The sequence below is a fragment of the Columba livia genome, chromosome 4 (genome assembly GCF_036013475.1).
Source record: "Columba livia isolate bColLiv1 breed racing homer chromosome 4, bColLiv1.pat.W.v2, whole genome shotgun sequence".
Taxonomy (NCBI): domain Eukaryota; kingdom Metazoa; phylum Chordata; class Aves; order Columbiformes; family Columbidae; genus Columba; species Columba livia.
Window position 1 is genome coordinate 54,452,572 of NC_088605.1, and position 27,394 is coordinate 54,479,965.

The following is a 27,394-nucleotide window of genomic DNA, read 5'->3' on the forward strand; positions in this document are numbered from 1 at the left end:
TGTTGGCTGCGTGTAAACTCCCTGATATCGGTGAATGAAGGCTGCTTTTTTCTGGCATGCGGCTTCTGCGGTGACAGGTGTGGATGGTGGCTGTAAGCTGTGTTGGCTAAAGATATGTTCTGGACCACTGGGTTTCACTTTGTACAGGATGGTCTGCTTTTTCCAGCAGTTAACTCTTGTCATAGGTGAAGGACCTGTCTCTGTCCAGTGAGACCATGGGATGTTTCCTGTAGTCCAGCCTGGGAGTCTCTCTTCAATGTTACCAAAATGTCACACCTGCCTTTTGATGTAGTTTTTAAAGCTACTTCTAGAAGTGTCTAGCTATATAAATTAAAAAGCAAAAGAAAAACAAACAAAAAGCCACAACAAACCAACAAAAACAAACCAACCAAGCAAACAACAAAAAAACCCATAAAACACAAAAATACCAAACCAAGAAAACAATGCACTAAAACCCCCATGGTTCTATAAGAAGAAAAATGAAATCGCTTCATGCATTAATCACTGGGTTCATAGTACGTGCCTCTTTGTTTTGGAGAAACTAGTTTTTTCCGCTACTAGTGCCATGTTGTCTGACATGAGGTAACTTCTCTGTTCCTGCTGAGTGTCCTTTGGCAAAAATATTTTGTACAGTTACTCTTCCTTTTTTTTATTTCTTTTTTTTTTGAAACCATTACGTTGCCTCTTCAGTGTGTGAGGTGATTATATTTGGTTCTGCTACTTGTTCAGAGGGAAAATGGAGGGAAGGAAAAGCAGACGGTAGAAATAACGTGATTATACTTGAGACTTTCTATCACGTTGTCTCTCATGATTCTTGTGCTAAATTGTGATAGCTGTCTGAGTTTGCACATCAGAAATAAAACTCATTGCCCTTCTTGGAGAAGGGCATTTCGGGGCCTGCCTTCACCAGCGTGATATCTGCTCATGGTGTGTGGTTGTGCAGCCTTGGCTGCTTGCCGTTTTTTCACTTGTGCTTCTCTTTAATATTTGCTACCTGAATGTCAAGCTCACTTGTAAACTCTTGAGTTGTAGCCCAGCTGGCAGTTAATTCTTGCTTTGTGCCGCAGGGTTGATTGTGGCTATTGGATACCCAGATTTGAGGTATGTCTCAGTCTGGAGAAGGAGCTTTGCTGAAGATGCTTCTCCATGTTTGTCTCCCATGCAGACTGATGGGAAACTTACGGCAGTACTCAAAGCAGTGCTTCTCCCTTCAAAAAGAGTTATCTAGTTTTAAAGCCTTAAGAACGTTAATACAGAAGCCCTTGGAGTTTGTTTTTTTCCTTGTGTCTGAGGTTGTTTTTTATGCACTTTTATTTTCAAAAGCTCACGATTTTCAACTTGGTTGGATACTGTGTGTCTCAAGTATTTAAATATATGAAGTTCTGGGGTTGAAGGTTTCTGATTTAACATGATATTTTTTAACTTCCATTCTGGAAACAAGATGAACAAGTCTCTTAATATTTTAAGGGAATGTGATTGCTTTGCTGAGGTTTTGGAACACTTTTAATGATCTTTATCTGTTTGCAAACCTCTATCCCTTTTACATGGGCTGGCATCATTGAACTAGTAATAAGCTTTCTTTGCTTAGCTGGTAGTTTGTGACCCCCCCCAAAAGAGGAAATACCTGTTTTTGTGTAGTGGACTACAGGAGTAAAAAACCCTACTAGTTTAGAGCCTGAGAAAATGCTATGTAACTACTGAAGTCAGAGAGAGACAGAAATATGTGTAGAATTGTGTTCTGTTCTTTGAGAAAGTCAAATCTCCTTTTAGAAACACCACAGTAATGAGGTGTGGTATTTGGAGACATGGGAGATTTTTCCCATTGCGTTCTGCATGAAAAGCAGTTGACTCACACATTGAGGCATTAAAAATAATAGACCGAAAAAACCTTCCTAGATGGGCTGACTTAAAAAAATTCGGTAACTCAGTGTTTCACCTTTGAAAAAAGACTTTTAGTCATGTAGTGCATTAAGTGCTACCAGGCTTTCCCTTGCAGTTCTCTCTTTATTTGTAACACAAATGGCACCACTACTCCCAGCCTTCTCTGTTCAAAGCATATGCTGATAAAGGAATACCTATGTGGCTTTTGTTCTTCTAGGTATAGGGAAATTTTAATGTTATCATGCTATCGGGATAAAAATGGCATGATGTATGAAGCAGCTGGCAGAAATTCTTCCCTGCTGAGAAACTGCAGAGTTGATAAGTTAGATGGTATAATGTAATCAAGAAATAACAAGTAAAAGAGCTGAAAAACATGGATGGCACTAATAACATTGTAAAGATGTGCCATCTAGTCATAACAGATGTTGGAATGTTTTTTTCCATAAGTTACCTTTGGGGGGAAAAAAACTTATTTTTAGCATATCATTCAGCAAGTTTCATTTGAGGGGGAAAAAAAGCTCTTTTCTTTCTAGTCTTTCTTAGCAGGATACAAGTGTTTGAGCAGTTTTGTAGCTTACTGTGGAACCATTAATAACAACAGCTGAAGGGAAAGTTACTGACTTAAACTCATCTGTCACAAAAATTAGTATTTCTGAGTACAAAGGTGTGCTTAAGGTTTGATTGTGAGTAGCTGTACATTTTATCTACAGACTGCAGCCTTTTGTGCAAGAATAAACCACGCTGGAAACTTTTTTTTTTTTTTAAATCAAAGGCTTTCTGTGTAGATGCGTGAAATTGTGCATACAAGGCAGCCTAGCCAGTTTGAAATGAATAATTTAGTCTGGGAAAGGAGACCAAAAAAGCCCACAAGTTAGCCGCTTTCTTTTCAGCAAAACCTAGACTTTCCCTCTGAAGATGCCCCTAACTTTTTGTGGATGTTGTTCTCTCCTCCTCCCAAACCAGATGCAAACTTGGCTCCCAAGCCAGTACTTCCGTTACTTAAGTATGAGAGTCGGTCCAGTTCCTAATGATTTGGAAAGTGTGTTTTCTTTCCAAGTCGGTTAAGTGAACTGAACGAACTGACCTGGAGGAGATGGGTTTTTCTCATTACGCATTTTGATATACCTTTGGAGGGACAGGCTGAATTTACGTGCAGGGAGCCTATTGCTATTTTTTTTTCCTACAACATAGACAGCTGATAGAGTCTAGCACTGTGTTTCACAGCCAGAACCTTCTCTCTGAAATTCTTAAGTAAACGAAAGCAGTTTGTCATTATAACATAATCTGAATATTGCAGCCAAAACCTTCGCAGGCTCGGTTTTGGCAGCCTAATTGGTGTGTGGTGTTGCTTTTCACTAAGTAACTTGTGAGTGAATTTATCACGAAAACTTAGGAACTATGCTATTTAAAAATGAAACAAAACACTCAAAAACCCACACAAACACCCCTGTAATGTTTGTAAAGCCAGACGTGATCCAGGTTAATTTTTAAATCTAATGAGCATTTAGTTGACATTCTGTCCTTTGGGCTGAACCTTGTGTTGTTTTGTGGCCAAATACAGTTGTTTCAGTCCTTACGCTAAGAACTGACTTTGTGCTGTACTTAATTCTAAAGAGACATGCATGAAGCGCCCAGTATCTCAGCTGAGGATCTTGCATTCGATACTGTTTCCACTCAGCTCCCTCAAGAGTACTTATTTCTGTAGCTTTCTGATTTGGCAGTAATTATTTGTGCTAGCCAAAACAGGGAGGAGGAGGAGAAAAGTCCTTTTTTCGGCTACAGCAAAAGAAAAACTCAAAAGTCATGTAGAAGTGCTGTGTAAAAGAAGGTATTGTGAAGAAAACTATTTTCTTTTTGTGTCCCAGCCCTATCTTTTTCTTCTCTTTTGATGGATTTCTGTATTAGCCATACTTTCATTTTTTCCTATGGTCCATCGTTTTCTAGCTGTTAATTTGGTGAGCAAGGGGTATCATACATGGAGCAGATGAAAAAGCAGGCAATTTACAGACAGGGGAAATACTGGGAAGATTACTTCTTTGCTTCCCTGTTCCTTTGTACATCGATTAAACATCAAGTTAATGGTTTCCTTTTTAAGAAACTGCTTCCTTGAAAGCAGGCCATCCTCCTCCCTCTCAGCCTAATGACAGAAACGCACAGATGATATTGATATAAGCTATGCTTACTTGAGTGTAACAACTTTAAAGACCGTTTATGTACAGTAATCTGCCAAGCAAATAATGATTTGTTTTTGCTTGTTCAATGTTGCTTTCTTTCCTCTAGAGAAGTCCCTGAGCGCACAAGAACCAGAGCGTGAGGGCTGAAAAACCATTAGCAGTCACTGGGGTTAATACGATGCATTTAAGAGTCTTTAATTAAGTCATGGCGTTTTCTTAGAAACGCCTTGAACTATTTTTTCACCCCTTCCTCTGTGGTGAGTGAGTACAAATAAGAGGGAGTGCAAGCAGGGTGCAGGCACTGACTAGATACAGATCTCAGATCCTGCTGATGTGCAGCAAAGTCTTGATGGAAAGTAGGAAACTGGAGGAGGGAGTTTGCGTGAGTTAGCCCTGCCAAGGGTGCGCTGGAAGCTGAGGCAACACGCCATGGCTCAGCAGGGTGTATGTGCAAGGTGGTTTTACTGCCACTGCTCTGGACTTCGTGGTTTGCTTTGGATTTTTCTCTGTTGGCCTCATTCAAGGCCAAATCAGAGACTTCAGCATGTATGCTCATTTCCAGCTGATCCATCCCTTCCACATCTTTTGGGGGGCTTAAGCTGTGTGTTATAAGACAACAAACTACTTTGATGAAAGGAGCGATTTAGACCAGTATCTGGTTTTCTAGTTTTCTTTGGCTTTAAGCTTTCAAGTCCAATTCAAGAGAGCATTCCTGTTCAGGAGCTGTGCTTGGAGCTTGTGCTCAAAATGAATTCTTGACCTGGAGCTTTTATGCAGAGGGTAGTTTTTGCATGTACATGTGTATAAGCAGATGCTTGAAATGGGTTCCTGATTCACAGCTTGAAACTGACTAATGACTTCTACATGTGCGCAGGACAGAGAAAAAGAGGCAAGAGAGGGAAGGGATATTAATCTTTCATATTTCCTCTATTTCTTTTCATTCTCTGTGTATTGCTACAAGCCACATATTTCTAATCAGGGCTGCATTAAGTGAAAAAATGTGGGGCTAAGGCACAATATGCCAGCTGAGGAGGATTCTGAGAGTTTATCTGAGGTTGAGTAAAAGGAAGGGTTCAGGTGGAATAGGAAAATGCGGAAGTATTGACTCTCTCCATTCTTTCTTTCCTCCCTCCCGTTTTTTCAAGCAGCCTTCTACTCTTTTGTGTTGTTTGTTTAGTAACTGTGACAACTAAGGAATTGAGTAATAGGAAAAGACGCCGAATGTGTTAGAAAGTATTTGCTGAGGTTTTAGGGAGATTTAGTTTTCCTCTGGTTTAAAAAGAAAAATTATTCCAAATCCCTATGATCAGCTTGCGTTTTCTTGAAAACACTTAGCTTTCTACTGGTGACTCGGCTGGACGTGATTCAGGTTATTTGGGGTGTTAGCTGATGTTGGAGTTGTTACTCATCGTGTTTGTGGACGCTTCACGAATGAGTCTCTAGGGCAGGCAGAGACTACAGAGTGATGAAGCAACCCAGAGGAAGCGCGTCCCCGTTGATGATGCAGGAGGCTGTTTGGAAGCAGGTAGATTGAGAGACTTGCAACGCTTGATGCTGGATGTAGCTCCAGACAGAGTCAGAGGGTGAGGAGAAATTGCAGCAGCCTCCACAGAAGAATTTAAAACCTTCTTCAGAAGTTTGACGCGATGGTTACTGTAGGACATCTGCTTGGTCTCTGGCAGGGCAAAGCTCAGACCTTCTGCCTTGTGCTCAGGAGGATGAATAAGTGTCATTGGGAATGAGAGGGCAGGGGATGAGGAACCCCAGGGAGAGGCAGAGCTGATTCATTCTCCTTCCATACTCTCTGTCGCCAGCATGGCATTCAGTACAGGTGCTGAAAGAGAGGCTGTTGGTTGCTAGTGTGAAAATATTCATAAGGGTAGAGGTTCTGATGGGTTGTATCAGAGAAAGCAATGTATCCCTGAAAGACATCCTGAGTCACTGTGAGTGGATAAAATTCTGCGTGTGCCTGGTGAATCTCCTCCTGTGTATTTCTGTAGCACTTCAGTGCAATTTTTCAGCCCTGGTCACACGCTTGGCACAAAAACACCACCATTATTGTCTGGGCAGACGTGACTTCCTTTGAAAGTGGTAGTTTCCCCAGACAAAAGGACAGAGGGTTGAGAGCACTCTTGGAAAGGTACCAGTTCCTCAGAAGGTTAAAACTGGAAGGAAAATGATACAAAGAGTCTCCAAGCAGAAGAGCTATAATGTAATTAAGAAGTACTTTGACTAATTGCCTTTTACCAGTTGGCTGTCAGGTTTTGCTTTCTTTGAAAAAGGAGAATAGCTGTGATGTGTCTCTATGTTCTGATGGCTGAGACAGCAATATTTTTAATATGGCTAAAGCTGAGCTTCCTCTTTAATTTCCATTTACAGGAGTCACATCTAACGTCTGTTCACCCCGTGTGCTTCCTGTCAAGGTCCAAGGAAGAACATCTTCCTCATTTGCCACAGCCTTTGTACTTTGCAAGGGCTTTGCTGGTAATGACCATTTCCAAGGGCTGAAACTTTGTGCACGTCAGGGAGCAAGGGGGAGCTCTCACCAGTAACCTCCAGTTCTCATGGGCTTAAAATGCATCTGTCAGAGGGCAGGGATGTGGGAATGGTCAGCAGAGCTACATCACCCACAGAAAGTGTCCAGTTTTCTTGGTGGTATTCATATTGACTGAGGCGCATGAACACTGGAGATATCTGAAATATTTGAATTACTGAGCCCCGTGTGTGTACTGAAATGTAAGGGACAAGGAGAGGTCACTTATCACAGAAATAAAACTTGAATGCTATTTCTTACTTGAACCTAGATACACAACAGAGAAACTCATCCTACACATAGGTGTCTAGGCAGTGACTCTTCCCCAGTTTCACTGAAACATGATGACAGTCAACTCTTCCGTTGCTCACTGCACACTGGCCCATATGAAGTTATGCTACCTGTCCTCTCCCTGATTTTGGGACCCCACATGAGATGAGGGTGTCTCTGACCCATAAGTTCTCCCTGCCCTTCCAGGGCTACTTTGGGCATCTGCTTGTGAGACTCCTGTGGTTGCATTACGTTGGGTTGCTCGGTTGTTTAACAAAGTGCTTTTAATGGAAACGTAAAACCGGATAGAAATCCAAAGCCTAATGGAATAATCTCTTAATTGCAGTGCTGTAAAAGACTATTCAGCACATGATTACTGTACTTGCAGGGGGGACGGTGGGGAGGGAAGAGTATTGAATAAAAGACACTAAACACTTCAGCTGCTAAGAATGATGATTTATAGACAATCTGAGCGTGAGGCTTAGCAGGGCAAATAAATCGACAATAGTAAGTGCTTTTGGAGGTAGAAATTACCTCATTCAGGGTATTCACTGTGTAGGACACGTACATTCTATCAGGATAAATGCACAAAGAGTGATTAATTAATAGTGGCGAGATACTCATGCATGCACTGTCCTTAGACAACCCAGAAAAACTATTAATCAGCAGATTGCCCAATTATTGGCAGATAACTCCTGGTATGTTGTAGTTTGCCATTTCAGCTAGAAAATTCTTTGTCTGCAACCCTGGACAAAAAAGGTGGCTTTTGCTGTGTTAAGTGGTTCACAAAAAATACTGTGTATTTTTAAACAGATGTGCTCAAAGGCACATCCATGTTGTCATTTTTCAGTATTGCTGCAAGCCTTTCAAGGCGCATTAGTCCTTACAGAAGCTGTGTCCATCTCTCAGGTATCTCATCTAGGTTAGGCAGCATCAGGTGGAAGTAGCTGAACTTGGTATTGAGCTGGCAGCTGACTCAGTGTACAGCTGTGGGCTTTCCAGAACAGAGTAGGGTTATCAGGGAATATGTGCTCTGAGACTACTGAGTGCTGCTCAGGGGAGGCAAGGTAAACATTTTGGAAGTGGCCCGGCTGGTTCCCACCAGCTCTCCCCTTTCCCACAATTTACAGTGTGTTTTTCCTGTGCTACCCTGTGCAGAAGTCCCTTTGTCACTAAAGCCTTTCTTCGCAGGTTTTGGGCCATCCCACATGGCTGTTGGGCTTTCTGTCTGATGCACACATCTGTGCACCTCACCGAGCACAGTTGGAGGGGTTTCCAGTGGGTCTTGGCAGTGCCAAACCCACCCTGCTCACCCGTGGGAACCAGAGCTGGCTGTTGCTTTTGGTGGGAGCCAGCATGACGTTCCCACTGTCTGCACGCAAGCATTGCGAACAATGGTGAAGCCAAGCAGTCTGTGCTTCTCGTCCGCCTTCTGATACCAGAGGAAATATAGGAGCTTTTCCAGTGGAGGTTCAGATGATGCAAGGAAAATGGTCTTTATTGATTTATTTTTAAATTTGGAAAAATTAGGTAGACATGTTCATAATAAAAGGGAGAATTATTTGTAGCTTTTTTTTTTTTACTGTTCTCCTAAAGGAGTAGCTTTTTGTAGCTGCTGATAGTAATAGCTTGTGTAAAATGAACTGTGCGTAAGTATTTTTAAAAAGCATGAAAAAGGAAAGGTAAAGATACTTCAGAGTGTATTTTGGAACGGTATATGGTCTGCAGTGTGCATTAGGCATGCATCGGTACCTGCTTAATGCACCCTGTCATGGATTATTGTTCTTGCGTAGTTTGAACGCTTTCCAAGTCCTTTTGAATGACAATGAGATGCTTTGTTATATAGACATCAGTCTAATGATTTGAATGCAGTTTGAAACTCCAGCACAGAGAGGCACTCGGATATGAGCATGTGCGCCTCTTAATAAAATTGAACAATAGTTACAAACCATAGGAAAATTAGCAGGTGCTTGTGTGTAGATGGAAAAATTAGGAAATACTTCTGGAATAATTATGTTCTGGCAGAGATTGCAGGAAAGATTTTTTTTTTAAATAGGCTTTTCAGTTTATAAAGAGATCTTTTCTACAAACATTGCTAATCTCTTTCTGTTCCTACTTAGTTCTTGCTAGGCAGATAAGACTTGTCCAACCTGTTGCTTGGTACATGCTGTTATATAAGTGGAAAACTCAAAAGAATAGGAAACCTTTTAATTTGCACATGATTTGTTTGCTGCTACTTTTATGAATGTATAAAAGAATTTAGGTCTTCAATATTCTTTAATTTTTTCTTAAGCACAAAGTAGTTACAGTACTGTTTCTGTTCGCAGCACGTTAGGTCTGATTTAGTCAATTTTTTAGGAAGAATTTTACACGCAGTATGTTTCACAAAAAATATTATAAATATGCTCATGTTTACTAGGTTGCATGGCGTTAAAATTCAGGAGGCAGAATTGAACATCTCCATATTTGAGACAGTTTCAAATGCTTATATTGCCAGGTTTTCCTTTTGTTATGCTTCATAGCAAATTAAACCACCAATTACACTTTTTAGAAGTGCAGAAGAAGGGAACAGGCTTTACAATGGTTCTGTAGCCTCAAGAGAATTGATAAAAGACAGGACAAGATGAGATAGGACAAGGTTAATGGCTTTAATCTGAAAGAGAGTGGATTTAGATTAGACATAAGGAAGAAATTCTTCCCCACGAGGGTGGTGAACAGGCTGCCCAGGGAAGCTGTGGATGCCCCGTCCCTGGGAGTGTTCAAGGACAGGTTGGACAGGGCTTTGAGCAACCTGGTCCAGTGGAAGGTGTCCCTGCCCATGGCAGGGGGGTTGGAACTAGATGATCTTTAAGGTCCCTTCCAACCCAGACCATTGCATGTGTTTGTGTATAATGCAAAGCAAGATGGAGATGACGCTGAAGCTGGTACTGCACCGATGTGACGTGGTTTGGGGAGCACGCGGGGGCTCTTCGTGGAGAAGCCATGCTGCGGTTGAGCTGCCTGTGAAGTGAGGACGCGATGCACCATGTGGCAATAGGTGCGTGATGTGGCACCCGAGGGCCGTGTGGCAGTACAGGTGATGGGCTTGGGAGCTGCTTGACGGAGTGCAGACACAGCTGACAGTGGGCTCCTCCGGAAAACCAGTCACTTACTGACTCAGCTGGATGTACAGGGTTGCTACCCACCTGTGGAGGACTGTCATTTAAAAAGAGATTTAAAATGCAGGCACATGAAGCAGGTGCTTACTAAACATTTCAATTTCTTTTTTACTGAGTATCTTATTAAAAATCTTCTTTAATGCTGAAGAGAACAAAAATGCGGGGGTTTTTTAATAGCCAGTTCTATAAAACCAGTGAACAAGAGATGTCTGCTTGAATACTTTTAAATGTAGTTTTAAAGCAGAAAACTTGTTGTATTTGACTTCTTGCACCTGCAGTAAACATCTATGTATACTCGAAGAAATTACGGAGAAAAATAGATTGTAAGACTTGAATTACTGATTTAATTTGCAAAATGATTTCACATGGAAAATTAAACATTGTATTTTTTTCTGAAATGGGATAGCTGATACCGCCTACATTTTTTTTTTTAAAAAAAACAACTTTGCTGTAATCTACCTTTTTCTTAAGACCGTTTAACTGATGTATTTCTTTGAAAGGTTTATCATTTTTTACAAGGAACCTGGGGAAGCAGTAACTGTGTTGGGTGGCAGCCACTGGGTTTTGCTTTACCGAGTGCTACTGTGGTAGGTCAGGAATAAAGTGTTTTGTCAGTTGACATAAAGAAACAGTAGGTAGAAGCAATCACAGTATTATTTTTGTGCAATCAGTAAGGTGGAAATGTGTGTGTGTGAATCAAAATCTTGTAATTATGTGGAAAAAAATGAACTAAACAGTCCTGGGAAATTAATACAAATGGCAAAACTTGTTTTTTCTTGATCCTTTACTTGTTTATTTTGCTTTTTCTTAAGCTGTACCAGTTTGCAACAGCGTTTTGACTTAATCTCTCAGATCTCCAGGATTTGCCAGTAAAAACCCCACTATTTTAAAGAAACAGAAATCCGATTTCATTTTTACATTCAATTTTTTTTGTAGATTGCTACTGCAAATGCAGTTATCTTTCTGCCTTTAAACCTATTACCAATAAAATGATTGTACTGAAGAACGATAACAACAACAAAAAAGATACGTCAAGGCAAAAGCAAATGAACAGGTAGAATAGGTCTTATATAGAGTAGAACGTAGGTTTTATTCTCCCTTTTCCCAGGCAAACCTGGAGCAGTTCATTTGAGGTGCCAGATTTCTGCCCCTGAGAGGAGGAATTCCCAGACAGATGCGTGTGATGGGAGATTTCATGCCGTGCTTCGCTGCAGAAAACCTTCAAATTCATCAGGCAGCAGCTGATAATCACTTGTGCCTATCTCAGTATGCCTTATCCGTGTTAGAAACAGCGATACTTTGCTAGCAGTGAGCTGATGAAATGTTGCAGTCGTGCACACACACGCACACAGCAAAAGATTATCTCTGCTCTAAAAGGCTTGCTGCTTACCACCTAGGAGCTACCCTGTTCCTGTACTTGCATAACTGACTTAGAGCTGGAATAGAAAGATTTGGCACAGAGATAAAAGCTGAACTGCAAAGATACTGGAGGATCTGGCCGTGCTTCACAAAACTCTAGTTTTGGTGCTCTGCCACCGGTTTTACTTCGGTCGCATCATTTTCCTGAGCTGGGATTTGTAAGCCAGCGCTTCAGTTAGATTTATTTATGTGTCCTAAGTGACTGGGAAAAGCGCATGATCGTTTTTATTATGAGTGGGATGCAGATAATGAAGAGGGAGAAACGTTGTGGGAGTGGATGATGCTATAGCAGAGCCTGTTCCTGACAGGTGAGAGTTGTTCCAGCTGCTGTCATCTTGGTGGGGAACAGAACATGTTGAGCAGGGTCTCTAATGGGTGCACTTGCCTCATTTTTTTTAAATTTATAATTTTCTGTGTGCTCATACCTTCTGAACTCAGTCTTATCCAAACAAATTGCCACTGCACTGCTCTAACGTGGCCCCATTTGAGTTGATTTGTAGAGTCTCAATTTATGGCAGTTGCTAAGTGTTTTACCTCTGTTTTCATGAAGGGGAAAGAAAAAACATCTTGCAGCAAGCTCTGGGTGCTGCAGGGACAGGATCAGTACCACTGAAGCAGTTATTTCAACAGCAGCTGATGCTCAGTGGCTTGTTACCCAGTTGCCCTGCTTACCTGAGCTTGCCCTATGACAAGTTAGGAATAATAAAAGGTGGCCTTTTGTTGATGAGAGACTGACGGCCTTTGACTTTTAAATCCATAAAAATGAGAAAAGGTCACTTCTGAGAAAAGGTCGATCTTGATCTCGTGTTTAGGATGGGTTTGCACGTGAAACAGCTGGTTTAAAAGCTGAGCTCTTGCTACAGGAACATTAATCATAACTGCAGCTTTTTAACAATCAGGCTGCAAGTAGCACACTTAAGTAGAAGACTGGTTACTTTTTCAGAAGGCTGTGTGCTATGATAACAGTGCTTTTGCAACGCTGGGTTACTACAGTGCATCTGTGGTTACTTAAACACACACTTTCCCTAGTGAGATTTGATCCTCCGTCACTTCCTTTGAAAGTTACTTTGTCTCTATGTTGTATTGTAAGATTTAGATTGGGTGGAGCAAGATCAGCCCTGGAAAGCGACTGTGGCTTATGTGAATGTGTTTTTCATCTGCATCTATCTTCCTTCTTCTTATCTGAGGAAATCAAAATGAGAGTACATCATTAGCGATAGTTTCTCCCTTGCCCATTGACACTTTTATTTGGCAGGTTTCTCAACGTCTGACATTCTTCTGGAGGAAGAAACCCCGGAGAAAATTCTGACACTTGTTTCTCCCTGTCTTTTTCCTCTCTTGTTTCCTAATTCTTTTCTTACATCATTTTTGCGTTAATTCTACAGAAGTGCGTGTGATACTTGGTGAAGGTGTTGTAACAATTTTTTCCATACGCAGTATTTGCTAGAAGTCTGGGCTTTGATCTGGTAGCGAGTCGTGGTTCTTACGTGGGCATCTCCGCTGGCTTTAGGAAGGCAGGTAAAAGTATGTTCATCTTCACAGGTACAAGTGCTAGTAAGTTTGGTCTCCTAGCGTGCATGGCACTTGGTAGGTAAAAAAAACACAAAAAAGGAATAGCCGTTTTTTGTGGTGAAGGCGCATCATAGACTTTTAGGATATCTTTTGATAGCTGTTGACAATCCATTGTTTGTAAGTAAGGAAGGCTTGTTACTGGGGAGTAGCTTTTTATGAGAGAAGGCATTATATGTGCACATGGAGTGTTTGATCAGAAGTGATCCTCTGTGGACAGTATTTTAAATGCAGGACAGACTGCACCTTCAGTATAAAACCCCTTCTTTTTCTGTGCTCATTTTTTATAGGACTCTGTCAAAGGGAAAAAAATAAAGGACATGGAATTCTTGTGTGTTGATTATTATACTATGCTCTTCGGAAAAAGAAAAAAGTATTGCTTTATTCTGTGTTCGTTGCCTTAGAATTATGAGTACGTGCTAGCCGGAGTTTCTTTTAAAAAAGACCGTGTCAACTCAGAAAAAAATTGTTTTCAAGGTTGGAGAAACATAGAAGGATGTAAAGCCATCCACCAAGTATTTGCTCCTTAGTAAACTAAATAAACGTATTCAGTGGTGTCTTTTACCTTCTTGTCCACTTAATGTCAGAAACTGCCAGTTTCTGGTGGTTTCTTGGGCAATCCAGATGAATTTTTAAGAAGCATAGTATAAGCAGAGAGTGGCGTGAGTTACTACAGCAAGTCTGTGCATAGCAATTTCCAAGATGTTGACAGCTGTCAGGTATGTCAGTGAAAAGTTCTGTTCTGCTCCTGTGAGAAATACTTTTTGGCCTTGAACCAGTGTGGTTGTCTGAAGGGTTCAACTCAGTTGTCCCTAGCTTGATTCAACCCAGGCAGCGTGCATCTTCTGGTCATTTGGTGGGTCTGCTGGGGCTTAGAGAGAAGGTGAAGTGTTGCTAATGCTTGCTCTGTCATGTGGAGGTATTTCAGGTGGTGGTGCGAGTGCAGGTGCTCTAGGCCTAAAATAAGCCACTGTGGAAGGAGTTTCCCTCAGCACATATGAAGCATCAGGAAAACAACATCTAAGACTTGTCAGAATGGGGCCTAAGCTAATGCAAGATGATGCTGGTGCAAATCCAGGAGAAAGCTGAAAAATGATAGATAAAAACTCAAATGTGGTTCTGCACTCAGTGTGGTGATGGCTGGTGCTTAATGAAGACTGCACTAGGAGTCTTGTAAAAAGTCCTTTCTGAATAGCTGGTTAACTTGCGTGCTGAAGCATGTTTTGGGAGGGGCAACAGGATGTGCTTAGAAATGGTGTGTGGGACCACTTGAAAGAAGACAAGTTGAACGGAGTGGGATAAAAATGTTAATTAGTTGCATGAGTGCTGTTGGGGCAGTGAGAAGAACAGAGTGGCTGGCCTTTGAAATTTTCCTGTGCTTTGACAGTAGATGTTTTCTTTCCAAACTAAACTTCCAAGCAGGCCCAAAGTTTACATTTGGGTAGAAAGGCTACACCCCGTATGTTTGTTGATAGTGCCAAGGCCTTGTATTTACTTCGAGCAGCCTTTGATCTAGGAAAGCATGATGTAAGTACCTTTGAAGGGTAAATGTCTTTTCTGTTTGTGTGATCGTTTCCTCTGGCTTTCTTGCAGACAGGTCTTGGGGTGATCATGAGTGACTCAGAGTCCCCTCCCTGCTAGAGCAGGATCTGCTCAGCAGGGAATGCTGTTTCTCCAAACAGACCGATTGTCAGACAAAGCCAGGATGTGATGTGCTCTCAGAGGGATCTGGGTGTACATTTCTCAAAGTCCAAGCTGAGCTGAACCACATCGGTGTTGGATCTGAGAGCGTGCTGTGGAAGCAGCTCTGGAGGCCCTTGGGTCTATGTGAAAATGATTGCTCAGCTGTGCAACAGGAGCACAACAACTGTTAGTGGCAGAGTGAAGTCTTTGACTTTGGTACAAAGAGTGAAGCTTAGAGTAACTTATTCTTGGCTGTCACCTCTGCAAAGTAACCCCATTCATTAGGGTGTATGTCTATCTGTATCCTGACCAGGCTAACATTTTGATCCTTGCTGATGAAGTGAGAAGAGACATGGGCTCATGTTGCCTGCAAAAGCTGCCCCTGTGTTCAGTCTGTCACAGCTGGGTCACCACAACCAAGGCTGCTTGGTGTGCAGCTGTGAGGGGGCTCTCGGAGCCTGGGGATAGCACTGGGTTCAAGTCCGGTCCTGGGCTGCACATCTAGTGCTGCTCCATCAGTGCTGCAGCCAAAGCAACAGCAGCTTTGTCCAAATCTTTCTGTGCATACTCAATTACTGAAATAGCACTTGCGTTGCAGATCTTTCCTTAGCTACCTGGAAAGACATGTGGGCCTTCAGGGCTGAAAGGCAGTCAGACCACTTACTGGGCATGGGGAAGTCCTGAGATGTGTGCCTGGTGAATTAGGCTGCTGTGTACAGAACGCCTCACCTCTGAGAGGCAGAGTGGTCAGGATTTTTCATTGCAAGTACCTGGTGATTTAAATTTTTCACATTTCCTCCTTTGCCTGCCATAGCCAGATCAAACAAAGCCTTAAATTCATCATTGTTCCAACACCTTGTCTGCTCTCCTTGTAATTACACTTCACACATCCACACCTTCTTAGAAGCCCTCCTAGTATATTTGCATTTAGATGGAGAATGACAACTTTCGTGTTCTCTGTGTAACTTACAATTAACACCTTTGCTGACAGCATTCTATTAACAGCATACATGGGGTGCGGTTGAAAGCCTGGGTGTCTTCAGAGACTTAATTTCTGCAGCATCCTGAGCGGGAAGTCTGCCTCCTGGTTTGTTCAGGTGCTTCAATTACGGCGATATCGTTAAGTACTGTTATTGAAGACGACTAAGTAAAGATTGTATAAATTAAAGTGATTGTTGCATCTTTCCAAATTTTCTAAGTTGCTGCTGTATACGGCTGTTAAGTGAGGCTGGTCCTCAGTGTGAGCTTCTGCTTTTTGTTGGGAGCATCTTTCTGCTGACAGAGTCTTGACTGCATACTGTGTTCTGGCTTCTCAGGGGTTCACTGCTTTGGAAGGGGGTCATTGTTCCTGTGATATATTCATCGTGTGAGGCTTTCTGGCCTCTTGCAATCAAAAGCTGTCGTGTCTGCGGAGACCGAGGAACAGTCGACGGGGAAATGAGAGCTCCAGTTGCTGCAGAGGGGAGGAGGAATAGGATGCCTTGCTGCTTAGGGAATGGCCCAGCTTGGAATGCTCCTGTTGGAAGCATTTTTGTCTGGAGGGCACCACATCTTTTTCAAAAGTATCCAAAGGCCTGTCTACTGCAACATTGCTGTGACTGCCTTCATTTACACTTAAGTAAAATTAGATTTTAAACATTTCAGTGCTTGAGGGAAAAATCAAAGTTATAAACCTTTCATTTGTTTGTCTTTTTTTGAGTAGGCAGAGAAGAGATTGCTAGTGTTGATTATTTGCATCTTTTCACAAGGCTTTTTTATCTTTTGAGCCGTCAGTGGTTTGTAGATCATAGGCCGTGAAATACTGCTCCAGATCCTGGGCTGTGTTTTTAAGTACATAGCCATCTAAGTGTTTTAGGCTCAATCCTGTGAAGGGTTTGTCACGTTTGAAGAACATCTGAGAGTTGCCAATTCCTGCCAGAGTCACTGGGCGCTGCAGGGGCTCAGCCCTTCTCAGGAAACGTTCGGGCTTACTCTTGGGAACTGCTTGATGAATAAAGGCCTATTGATGCCGAAAGGAAGCTAAAGCCTTTTAATGGCTGAGTAATGAATATGTTTTAAACTTGGCAATAGAAATAGGAAACAAGTAAGAAAGTAAACCCAAAGATTACTGTAAAAAGGCAGAGTGAGAAGATACTGAACTTTACATAGGTGGAACAGAGGTTTTTTTCTGGCAAAAGCCAACTTGGCTTCTGCTTAAACAAACTGACAGTCCCCTGCTGCCTGTTATAACATCCCAGCCATTTTCCACATCAGCTTTTTGGTATAACCTAAAGAGCCATGTATTTAAAACATAGGAAGAGGTGTATTCAGCATCATTTTTTTCATATGGTTTGAAGGAAAGCTTGCAGCAGTACTGGATTTCCTTGGAACATTGGTTTTGTTCAAAATTATTTGCCAGGAGGTTTCTTGCAGTCACTGTGGAAGTACAGACAGACTGTGAGGCCTTGCTCAGCGGTCTAACGCTGCTGTCATGCAGTCAATAAACAGGATTGGATGCACTTGTTGAGTTGAAGGAGGGAGAGGAAGCAAAAACTTGAAAAACAAGTTCCAACTGATTTGTCCAGTGTGAAGATATGTATTTTTGGAAAGCACGTTCCAAAGCTGGTTGATGATGATGCAGAAAATAATTGGCTAACTGTACCATCTGTTGCACTGCTGCCATATGTTTTCCTCTTATCATTTGTTTCTGTTCAAACTGTGTATGTTCTATGAAATAACGTTCGATGTGAAACAAACAGAACTTAAAAATATCCAGCAAGCCATAACTTGATGATGTTTCCATAAAGTAAAGGAAGGAAACCTTGGGATGAGGCACTTCTGATGCTGTTTAATATTAACTTTCATGTCCTGCTTTCATCTGCTTGTCTTACAGTCACTGCCAGGTAAGTTGCTTAGGTGATACAGTGTGAGAGTCAAGCACATCTGTTTTGCACGGTACCTTTCTGTGCCATATGTTTATCCATGTTTCTTTTCAAGCAGATGAACGGAACTGCATATTTAATGTTTGTAGGTGTGATCCTGTCTGTATAAATGGGTGGCAGTTCTTTTGTGAAGACTTCCAGGGCAGCACAGCTGAGGCACTGCAGTGAGGCTATTAGTGCATCCTGTATAATTTCCATTTGAACTTTTTTGGGGGGGCAATGCGCCTTGCCTTCAAATTAAACAAGAATGTATGTCTCAATCTTGAGAAAAGTTGACCAGCAACTTCTCATGATAAAAAAGGATCTGTTTTAATGACAAAAGGGCTTCAATAAATTTGTGATTTCCTGCAGTTGTACTGAAAGGAAATGTTCCCTCTTAATGTTTCAGAGGAAGAGGTTCTGTGCATTCAGAAGGAAGTGGGCACTATGTGTGTTTGCATTTCTCCACCCCCTTCCCTGCTGCTGGAATAATTCCTTTTTGGACCCAGCAACAGGTCTTATTACAATAAAAAATGAAGTAGATTTTTATTTTCATTTTATTTTCATACGGAAAACACAGAAGACAAGCGGAGAGGCAGAGTTTCTTTCTGCACTGCTCTATTTTTTGAAAATGTTGTCATGGGCCGGATTATCACATATCAGCATTTGAAACTCCATACTAAAGATTATCATGTCACTGAACCAGTCTTTTTATGGTTTCTGTTATAGATTCAAGCCTGGGTGATGTTGTGAGTCGGGATCTGTGCTTTGCGTAACTTTCTGAACCAAATCTCTTACTGCTTGAACCAGTGGTGTACTTTCCCCAGCATGTGCTGATTTAAGCCAAAGAGTATTTTACTATTTCAGTGTGTAGGAAAGCATGATTTTTTTTCTTTTCTTGTGGGAGAGGAGGCAAGATTTGTGCATATGCTTACTTGTTTTGGAGCTCAAGAGATCATAAATTTATGCATGTTTGAAGATTATCAAGGCTGAACTAATATTTCAGGGCAAACATCCAGTCTTATCTGCCTGTTAGAATGTATGGGATATTTGGGTTTGCCTGGTGACATGTCGAGCACAGCCCAGCTTGACCATGGAGCACTATGTTAACTCTAAATTTTTGAACCTTTCCCTTCTGAAGACGGACAGGGTGAGACCGTGAAGCCCTACAGTTCCCAAGCTCCTTATGCGTTTGGCACGTTGGTGTTGAGCCTGGAGGTCCCGTTTCCCCAAAGCATTTCCACAAAGTAGTGAGGAAGAGCTTGGAGGTGGGTTTGTTTTGGGGTTGTTCACAGAATCACAGAATGTAAGAGACTGGAAAAGATCATCCAGTCCAATCCCCCTGCCGGAGCAGGAACACCTAGACGAGGCTACACAGGAATGTGTCCAGGTGTGTTTTGAATGTCTCCAGAGGAGGAAACGTTGTGGTTGGTTGTGTGGGGTTTTATTTTGTTGTTGGTTTGGTTTGGGTTGTTGTGTTCTGTTTTGTTTTTTCTTTCCGTTTTTTTTTTTTTTTTTTTTTTTTTTTTTTTTCCCCCTCTGAATTCTTGTGCTAGGAAAACCTAGATATAAAATCTGCTGATCTGGAGAGGTTACTGAAGGAGAGGAGCTTTGGCCCTGGCGCTGTTGAGGCCCGGTCAGCACATAGGTGAGGGAGAGCGTGCTGGAGCCTGGCCGGCGCTGTGGCTGCCGGGGTTTCCTGTCATGGCGCCTGGCAGGCCCTGGAGGCCTCCGCTCCCCTTGGCACAGCTCCATGCAGGGCCAGAGCCCACTGCGGTTCTCCAGGGCTTTCTGCCTGGCTTCCTAACACTGAATCTGGGGAAAACCATGTAGTGGTACGTTACAGCATAACCCAGGTTTTCAAAAGCGTATGGACAAATACTGTAAGTCACCTAGTTGATGGCAGACTGAAGCAGTGTCTCTAGATATGTTTGGAGCAGGATAACTACAGGCTTGCATTAAAAAAGTGGACTTGTCAGTTTACTGCAGCTGCTTCTGCTCTGAATTAGGAATGCCATCTAGTGTAATACAACTTTATTTTTTATTATTTTTTAAGAAAAGCCTCTCAGTATGAGATGAGGCAGTGTGCACAGGAACTTGGCACCTGTGTGATAAAATACATGAATTAGAATGAGTTTTAGCTGTTGTCTTCAGGTAGTTCAAGGGCTTGTCTGTAATTTAGAGAAGGGAGGGCAGGTGCTTTCAACTGCATGAGCAAATGCATAGCTGCTTGGTGTTTATTCCCTAATCCTTCTGCTTTTAAAACTGTGCCTCCCCCAGTGCACTGCAGCCAGGGGAAAAGTCCTCACGAGCATATGTTTGATCCCTTTCAGAAAGGGAGGCAGAGGGTGTATGGCAATCCTGAAGGGCAAAATGGAGGGGAATGACCCCTCTTGACTGGCTGGCTGGATTGTCAGCGATGCGTGGCCAGCAGCTTGGGCCACTGGTCACCATGAGAGCACTTATGGCATTATGGCAAAATGTGCTGTCCTTTCCCCTCCCCTCCGTCCCTCCTCGCTTTCTCTTCACACACTCTTTAGAAAGAATTTATTGCTGGGGAGAGAGCATTGGGGTCAAGGAAGGTTCAGGGAAAGAAAAGGCCTTTAGATGTGTTACAGCTGCTGGTTTTGCAGCAAGCGGCATGTAAGATGTTTTATATTCAGTGTTGGGATACATACAGGAAAGATAACTACTTCTCACCGTAAATATTATCATTGCAAGAGACACAAGTTATGTTTGTTTAGGGTTTTTCTTTTGTCTGAACGTAATCAGAACCTCTGAGGAAAACAGCTTGATTGCTCTGAATTTGGATGCTCGCCAGCCTAGAAATAGCAGGATATCCGTAATCCACATGGACGTAGCATAGTGTTTTAGTAGAAAACAATTTGCAGGGTCATAATATATTGCCTTTTTATTTTTTTTTTTTAATTGCTACTGTTATTTTTCAAATTTGCAAGTTATGGGCTTCTCTTGCTCTAAGTTGGAGTATAGTAGAGATGTTTACAGCAAGATGTGATATAAAACAAGAACACTGATCAGTCAGTGCTGATAGCAGATTTTATCCTGGGAAAACAAATGAAAACAGCCTGTGAGGTTTTCCCTAATCCTTCCAACATGTCAAACTGATGTTCTTCTTGCCTCCTTTTCAGTAAATTTTTGCTTGTGCATGTATGTGCACACACATGTTCTGTTTTAATAGACTTGATGTCATTGTTAAGAGAGATTGTGGTAAAGAGAATGAAATAAATGAGTAGTAATATTGTGCTAAGGCTTTGGTTCAAGGTTAATATTTATGAATTCAAACTTTAAATGTTTGTGGGTTGTTTGGTTTTGGTGTTATGTGAGTTTTAAAAAATTTTTTTAAAGGTGCAGAAGCTGAACTACTTGCTGATATGTAGTGTCCAAATGATGACTTCCCTTCGTTTTGCAGGAGGTCTGCTCATGTGTGCCCTAGGTCAGGCCTGTTTTGCATGACTGAAGAACACACTCTCATTGCCCAACACAAAGTCCGTTGAAACCAATAAGAAGTTTTTGCTGATTTCAGTGGGCTTTGGCTCACTCCTCTGCTCTGCAAGTTGAAACAACAAAACAAAACACAAAACCTCTTGGTCAGAATTTCCACTTGTTTGTTTTGCAGCAAAGTCTCAGTGTGGAGTGATTCATCCTCTCAGTGCTCTTCCATCTAAAGTATCTTGCGCATTTATTTGTTTGTTTGCTTTAAGAAAGTTGCTCTACATTATCTACTTGGTCATAAATCTTATGTGAAGAAGCTGATTGGGGAGAGTATTTTGTATTACTGCTGAAAGGTAGAGAAGCAGGGGGTAGGGAAGCCATCACAAGGAATGACGCTTGACTCCTGTAGTGTGCAGGGGCTGATACTCAAAGTCCTCGGTGCTTTACAGGAACGACCACTGCTACGGCAGTGCACCTTGAAAGATCTTCAAGTCCTATTGGATGTGCCTTACTAAATAATAATGCAGATTGTAAAGTGCTGCGGTATGCTACAGTTATGACATCAGAGTTTTTGAAAGGTAACTGAGGTGGTTAAGGAGGTCAGGAATAGGTCTATGAAAAGAGAAGTTACTTTTTGAGCCTTGACAGTGTTCCCCAAGAGACTTGTGTTCGACTTTGTAGCTTTTATGTCTTTCTCCATCTCCTCAGAAAGAGTCATCTAGTCTCTTACCTGGGAAGATAAAATGAGATTGCCTCATTTTAAAGCAATCCGTTTTAAAAACAGATAGATTGGCTGTGGCTTTTGTCCTTTTGTGTTGTGTAGATGAGCTTTTAAAATCACTTTTATTTTTATGATCTTGGGCTTCAGCACAGAGCTTTGCCAGCTCAGCAGCTTGTCTCTGGGGGGCTTGGATCTGGTGTATGCAGCAACAATCTGCAAACTGCAGTAACAAAATCTATTTGGAGGAAAGCTAGCACAATTTCTGTGTGTACTGTGTACCCCAGCCAACACTGTGAGTAACTTAATAAGTTCTATAATTTATTAAGTACTAGGGAGAAGGGAGGAAAAAAAAAAAAAAAAAAAAAAAAAAACCAAAAAAAGCAGTGCATATAATTGGTGTTGCAGTTGTATTAAAAACTACTGTGTAGATCTGAGTGCTTTGGTATTCACGGTGTGGATCAAGACAGAAATAGTAACAGGGTGGGCTGAGATGTTGACAATGTTGTGCAGGCCAAAATATTTATGTGTATCAAAAGACACTGAGGGGCAGAAGGAGCTTTGCTCCCTTCAACACAGTTGTCACACTTGTAAAAAGCAGATCTCCCCTTTGTGTCTTTTGATTTCCTCAATGTCCCGCTGTCAAATGACGAAAATTGTGGCTGAAGAACTGACAGAGAAAAACATGACAGGGAAATCAGCTGATGCTCAAGGAAATGGTGAGAAGTTTTTTGTAGAAAACCAGTTCCAGCCTGAGATAGGATTATGTCTGCTTTGCCCACTTGCTGTAGTTTGTGATGAAACAAAAGTAAATGGGTGGCATGTGGCTTGAGTAAGCCAACCTGCATTGTGTGTGAACTTCTGCTCGTAATCTCAGATCCTGTCTCCTGGCAGTTCCAGGAGGAGGGGTTAAAACCAACTTTAAATTATCCTTTTGTCAATGAAGCTTTTTGTTTTAAGCTTTTGAAAGGAAAAAATACAAGGTGGGTAAGGGAGAGATGAACCTGAGCACCAGGTGGCTGTAAGAGTCTTGATGAATCCAGATCAGAAGAACTCCTTGCAAGAGAGTTGTGGAATTTGTGAAGGGAAGATATTGACTGCAGGTGGAAGAGGCTTGGGAAACGGCAAGGAGCCAGGACTGCCACCGGGGGCAGTGGTTTTGTTCCTCTGCCCTCCCTGTTGTGTTGGCTTGAGTGCTTGTGCGGCCATGGAGGAAATGGACTGGGGAGCAGTGGGTGAAGAGGAGCTGATCCAGGTTAAATCATGCCCATTAAAATAGAAAAATAATTTTTAAAAAGTTTGCTTTACAGTTGGTGCTGGTGTTCCTGAAACTGGGACGTGTTGTCAAACACAAATTGGTGAAGAGGAGGTTTCAGATGTCTCCTTCACACTAAAAGCCAGCATCTTAGCTGTTAAAACCATCTTTTGAGGCTTTGTCAAGGGAATTTTTTTTAAGTTTGTATAAAAGATATTTATAGGGTCATTTTTTACTTCCTGGAATGTTTGGAAAATGGTGCTTCATTCACTAAAAGTTTTCCAGATAATTTGAACAGATTCGTTTAAAAAATGCGGTCAAGTTGAAATGCATTCCCTTAAAAAAAACCCCACTCACATGCATACGCTTTCAAGTAGTAGATGTAGCCAAGATTTCTTCTAGTTTGCCTTAGAATTGCTCCAAATATTTTGTCTTCTGCAGTTGGTATCACCCATATCTGGCTGCACGAATCTTCCCCTGCACACACTGGGCAACAGACCAACTAACCGATTATAGACAAGAAATTGCTCACATGCCACATGACATCAGATGCACAGAGGAAAATGTTTCTATTATATAGTTTGTAACAGAAGGATTGAGTATATTTACTGATTTTATATATTTTCTTTTTTTTTTTTTTTTAGAATTATTTTGCGTTTTTTGCAGAAGTGGGGCACATAGAGCTTACTGGAAACTTCTGTTTTGCTATGTTTGGAAACAGTTCAGCCCTAATGAAGTTGGAAACTATTTTAAATGTGCATAGTCTAACCTCTGAATATGTTTTTCTGTGTTAGTGGCACAAGTACATCCTTGCTGTGGTTCCATATATGGAAATTTGCCATTTTCCAGAGCTCCCCTTGAGTCAGGAAGCCCCCTCTGCAGTGGTCGGGCCTCCTGGTTAACTGTGACAGCAAAGCCAGTTGTCTACCTCTCCTTTAGGGGTGATTAAACTTTCAGTAGATTATTATGTGTGTGTGGTATTTGAGAAAATGTCACTGGTGGGGAAAACAAGGCTCTTCCCTTCCAGACTGGGACATTTGAGAAGTTGAATGTACGGAGAAGTGTATAGGAATTCTACGTATGTAGTAGACTATGCAATAGAGTATAAAGAGGAGAGAAATACCTGCATCTGCATACTATGTCTGCACATTTTTTCTTCCCAAACATCCATAAATATCAGAGCAATGGATTCCCTTATTTTGCACTAATATTTTACAGAGGAGCTGTGGTTTCCAGGATCTGGTTTTCCATCAAGTCATCCTGTGCCTGTTGTGTCACAGCTTTCCTGCTGTTTTGATATGTGGCTGACAGAGTTGACTGTGTGTATATGTGGGTCAGGTGAAGCAGAGGGATTCTACCAGGTGTTTTACAAATTCCTGACACTTTAAATACATTTATATGATTGCTTTAAATGCAGCTACATGATTTGCCAAGTAATCAGCCTTCCAAATGTCCATTTAAAGTGGAGGGTAAGTTTTCAAGCCTGTTTATAGTGTAGGTAAAGTTTAATCTCTGAAAGTGGCAACACCTTCAAAATAGGGGATTCTCCGGATTTTGAAATTATTTCCGTGCTCGATGCATACTGTTGTGTGAAAACCACAGTTTCTGCACAAAGTATATACTTGTTGATAACATTGGTGTAAAGTGTTAACCCTCCTTTCATTTTCTCTTTCCTAAAGCTTGTACAATGAGGACAGAAACTTGCTGCGTATTCGAGAGAAAGAGAGGCGTAATCAGGAGGCTCTGCAAGAGAGAGACATATTCCCTGAGAAGACTCCCCTCTTTGCAGAACCCTACAAGGTAATGGTAGGGGGGTGCGTGGTGGAGGGAGAGGATAAAAGAGGTTTGGGGTAGAAGCTGTGGCCTCTGTGTACAGTATAGGAGATGAGCAGGAAACACAGCATCTTCCTATCTGCTCATCAGAGTACATACTTAAAGCTCTGTAGATGATGGAAACACAGTGTGGGCTTTGGATTGGGCAGGGTGATTCGGGGGCCTCCTGTAGTCTGGGGGTTTTGAGGGAGGGTACTCAAGAGCAGCTTGGCTGTCTGTCTGTCTGCAGCTGTGATTGGAACAAACTGGTCTGATGTTAGTGCTCCTGAACAGTACAGGAACACCTGCAGCCTTGGCTCAGAAGAGCTAATACTGCCTAGAGCAGTCACACTTGCTTTGGAGAGACTGCTTGCAGGATCAATGTGATCCTGTGTAACTTGATGCATGGTAATTAAAATAAGATCCTGAAGAAAGTCTTTTCCTGAGCTGGATCTTATGGGGCAGAGGGACACTGCTTTTTAAATTTCCCCTGCCCTTCTATTGCAGACCAATAAAGAAGATGAGTTGTCAAGCCGAATTCAGAACATGCTGGGCAATTATGAGGAGGTCAAGGAGCTTATCAGCAACAGATCCCATCAGAATCTCATAGGGATTCCAAAAAGTGTTGCTCCTCTGATTCCGCAAGGAAAGCCTGATCGCCCATACTTCCCTGAAAAGACCAGCCGTACATTAACATCTTCATTCCACCGCACAACTCGACATCCACACATGGGACCTACAGTTGTAGCTCCTCCCCCTCCGAGCCACTCCATGCACTACCAAAAGGCACAGTCCAGAACAGAACCAGCTTCAGGTTTGCACGCCAAGAGTCACAGCTTATCCAATGGTCAGAGCCAAGGTCAAGAACACAATCGTGGTGGCCAAGAAAGTCACGCAGGCTTTCACCACAAGAGAAATGACAGGCGTGCAGTTGGTGAAGGTCATCCTAATGAACTGCAGGCCTCCTTTCTGGCGCTTTCTCCATTACTGCCATCTTTGTCTTCTCCAGTGGCCCCCCTGTCACCTCTACATTCCAGCCAGCATATCAATTCGAGGTCGCAGAACAGCAGCAAAAGTCATGGGCCAACCCACAGTCAAACAAAATCATCTCAGGACCTAGTGGCAGGATCACAGGAGAAGGAAAGTCGGGACAGCTCAGCTGTTAACCTGACCAGCACCACTCAGCCTTCCTCTCAGACTTTTCCCCCACCTTTGCCATCAAAAACCAGTGCAATGCAGCAGAAACCAACTGCCTATGTCAGACCAATGGATGGCCAAGATCAGGCGCCAGTTGAATCACCAGAGCTCAAACATCTGCCAGAGGAATACCACGGAGAACCCTATGAAAAGATCTCGGATTTGAAGGTGAACGCCAAAGCCAAACTATCTAAACTGAAAATCCCTTCTGAGCCCATAGAGGTGAGTGCAGCTGTTGGGGGGTCCCTTCTCACAGCAGGGTAAGTTCAGCTGTGGAAGCACAGGTCACTAAGGAGCAGAGGCCACCAGAAGCAATGATGGCTGTGTGCACGTTATTACCTGTAGAAAGTGCATTATGAGGGTGACTTTTGCCTACCTGGGTAAGATGCCTATTTGGTATGATTGTCATGATTCTGTGGTTTTCTCAGTGAGGCTTCAGCAGGTTTTATGGTTAGAGAGACTACTTTAGTTGCTGTGATTTTTATTTTGCCTCTGTAAGATTGTTGCAAAGGAGAAGGGGGAAATGATGTGCTGAGAAGGTCAAGTGGTGAAGCACCTGCAGTTGGGACATGCAGAGTGTCAGTACTCAGTCTGAGTGCTATGGGGTACAGAGGCCCCAAATCTTCACTGAATATTGGGACAGCTGACTGTGGTCACCTGATAGGCTGAAGGTTTTGGAACTTTCTGATAAGTGACAGTGAACATCAGAAGGTTCTCCTGAGTAAGTTTGCAAGATCTCACGTTAGACCATCAGGAAAACATTGATATGGATAAGAAACATTCTCTAGGTTTCTGCCAGATGGATTTAGCCTAGCTTCTTCAGGAAACATGACACCATTCTGTCTCCTACTTCACCAAATACCTTTTGAGCAAGTTCTGAAGATTTAAGTAAATTCAGTGTAAAGGTGGAGTTCTCAATGATAAGCAAGATGCTAAAAGTTGTGTAAAATTTTGCCCTCGAGCAAAGAAGACAATGTCTGTCTTGTCCCAACCATGAGCAAAATGAGCAGAACTCTGCTGCATGTTTATTCCTGTCAGCAGAAAGCAGCCTGGGCAATGAGCTTAAGTAAACCTTCCTTCTGTAATATCTGTAACACTTGTCCTTTCTCCACTAAGGACTGAGGAGGGAATTACAAAACGCGTGGGATGGAAAGCTGCAGTTGTTACAGTCAAGAGGTGGCACTTGGGCCAGAGACTAAAATGTGTTGCATGTAAATTTCTGGTTCTTCCTGCTCATCTGAGAACAGCTTCTTCCTCACGTTTGTTATTTTCTTGAAAGGGAAATGCTAGCTTCTTCATCTGCCCCCTGTTTATAAATGAGTAATATTGTGGGGCTTAGACTTCCATCTTGAGTGAGAATCTGTGGTTTCAA

The 27,394-nt window shown here is 42.2% G+C and overlaps 1 protein-coding gene across 4 annotated transcripts in view; it reads left to right on the plus strand.

The window, feature by feature from the left end:
• The window catches only part of AFF1 (ALF transcription elongation factor 1), a 124,289-nt gene that overhangs the window by 28,445 nt on the left and 68,450 nt on the right, over positions 1 to 27,394 (plus strand). For all 4 annotated transcript variants that reach the window (XM_065061804.1, XM_065061803.1, XM_065061806.1 and 1 more), the window contains 2 exons: positions 24,693 to 24,813; positions 25,333 to 26,244. In XM_065061804.1, the coding sequence (XP_064917876.1) occupies positions 24,693 to 24,813; positions 25,333 to 26,244 (1,033 nt within the window). The remainder of the gene's footprint in view (positions 1 to 24,692; positions 24,814 to 25,332; positions 26,245 to 27,394) is intronic.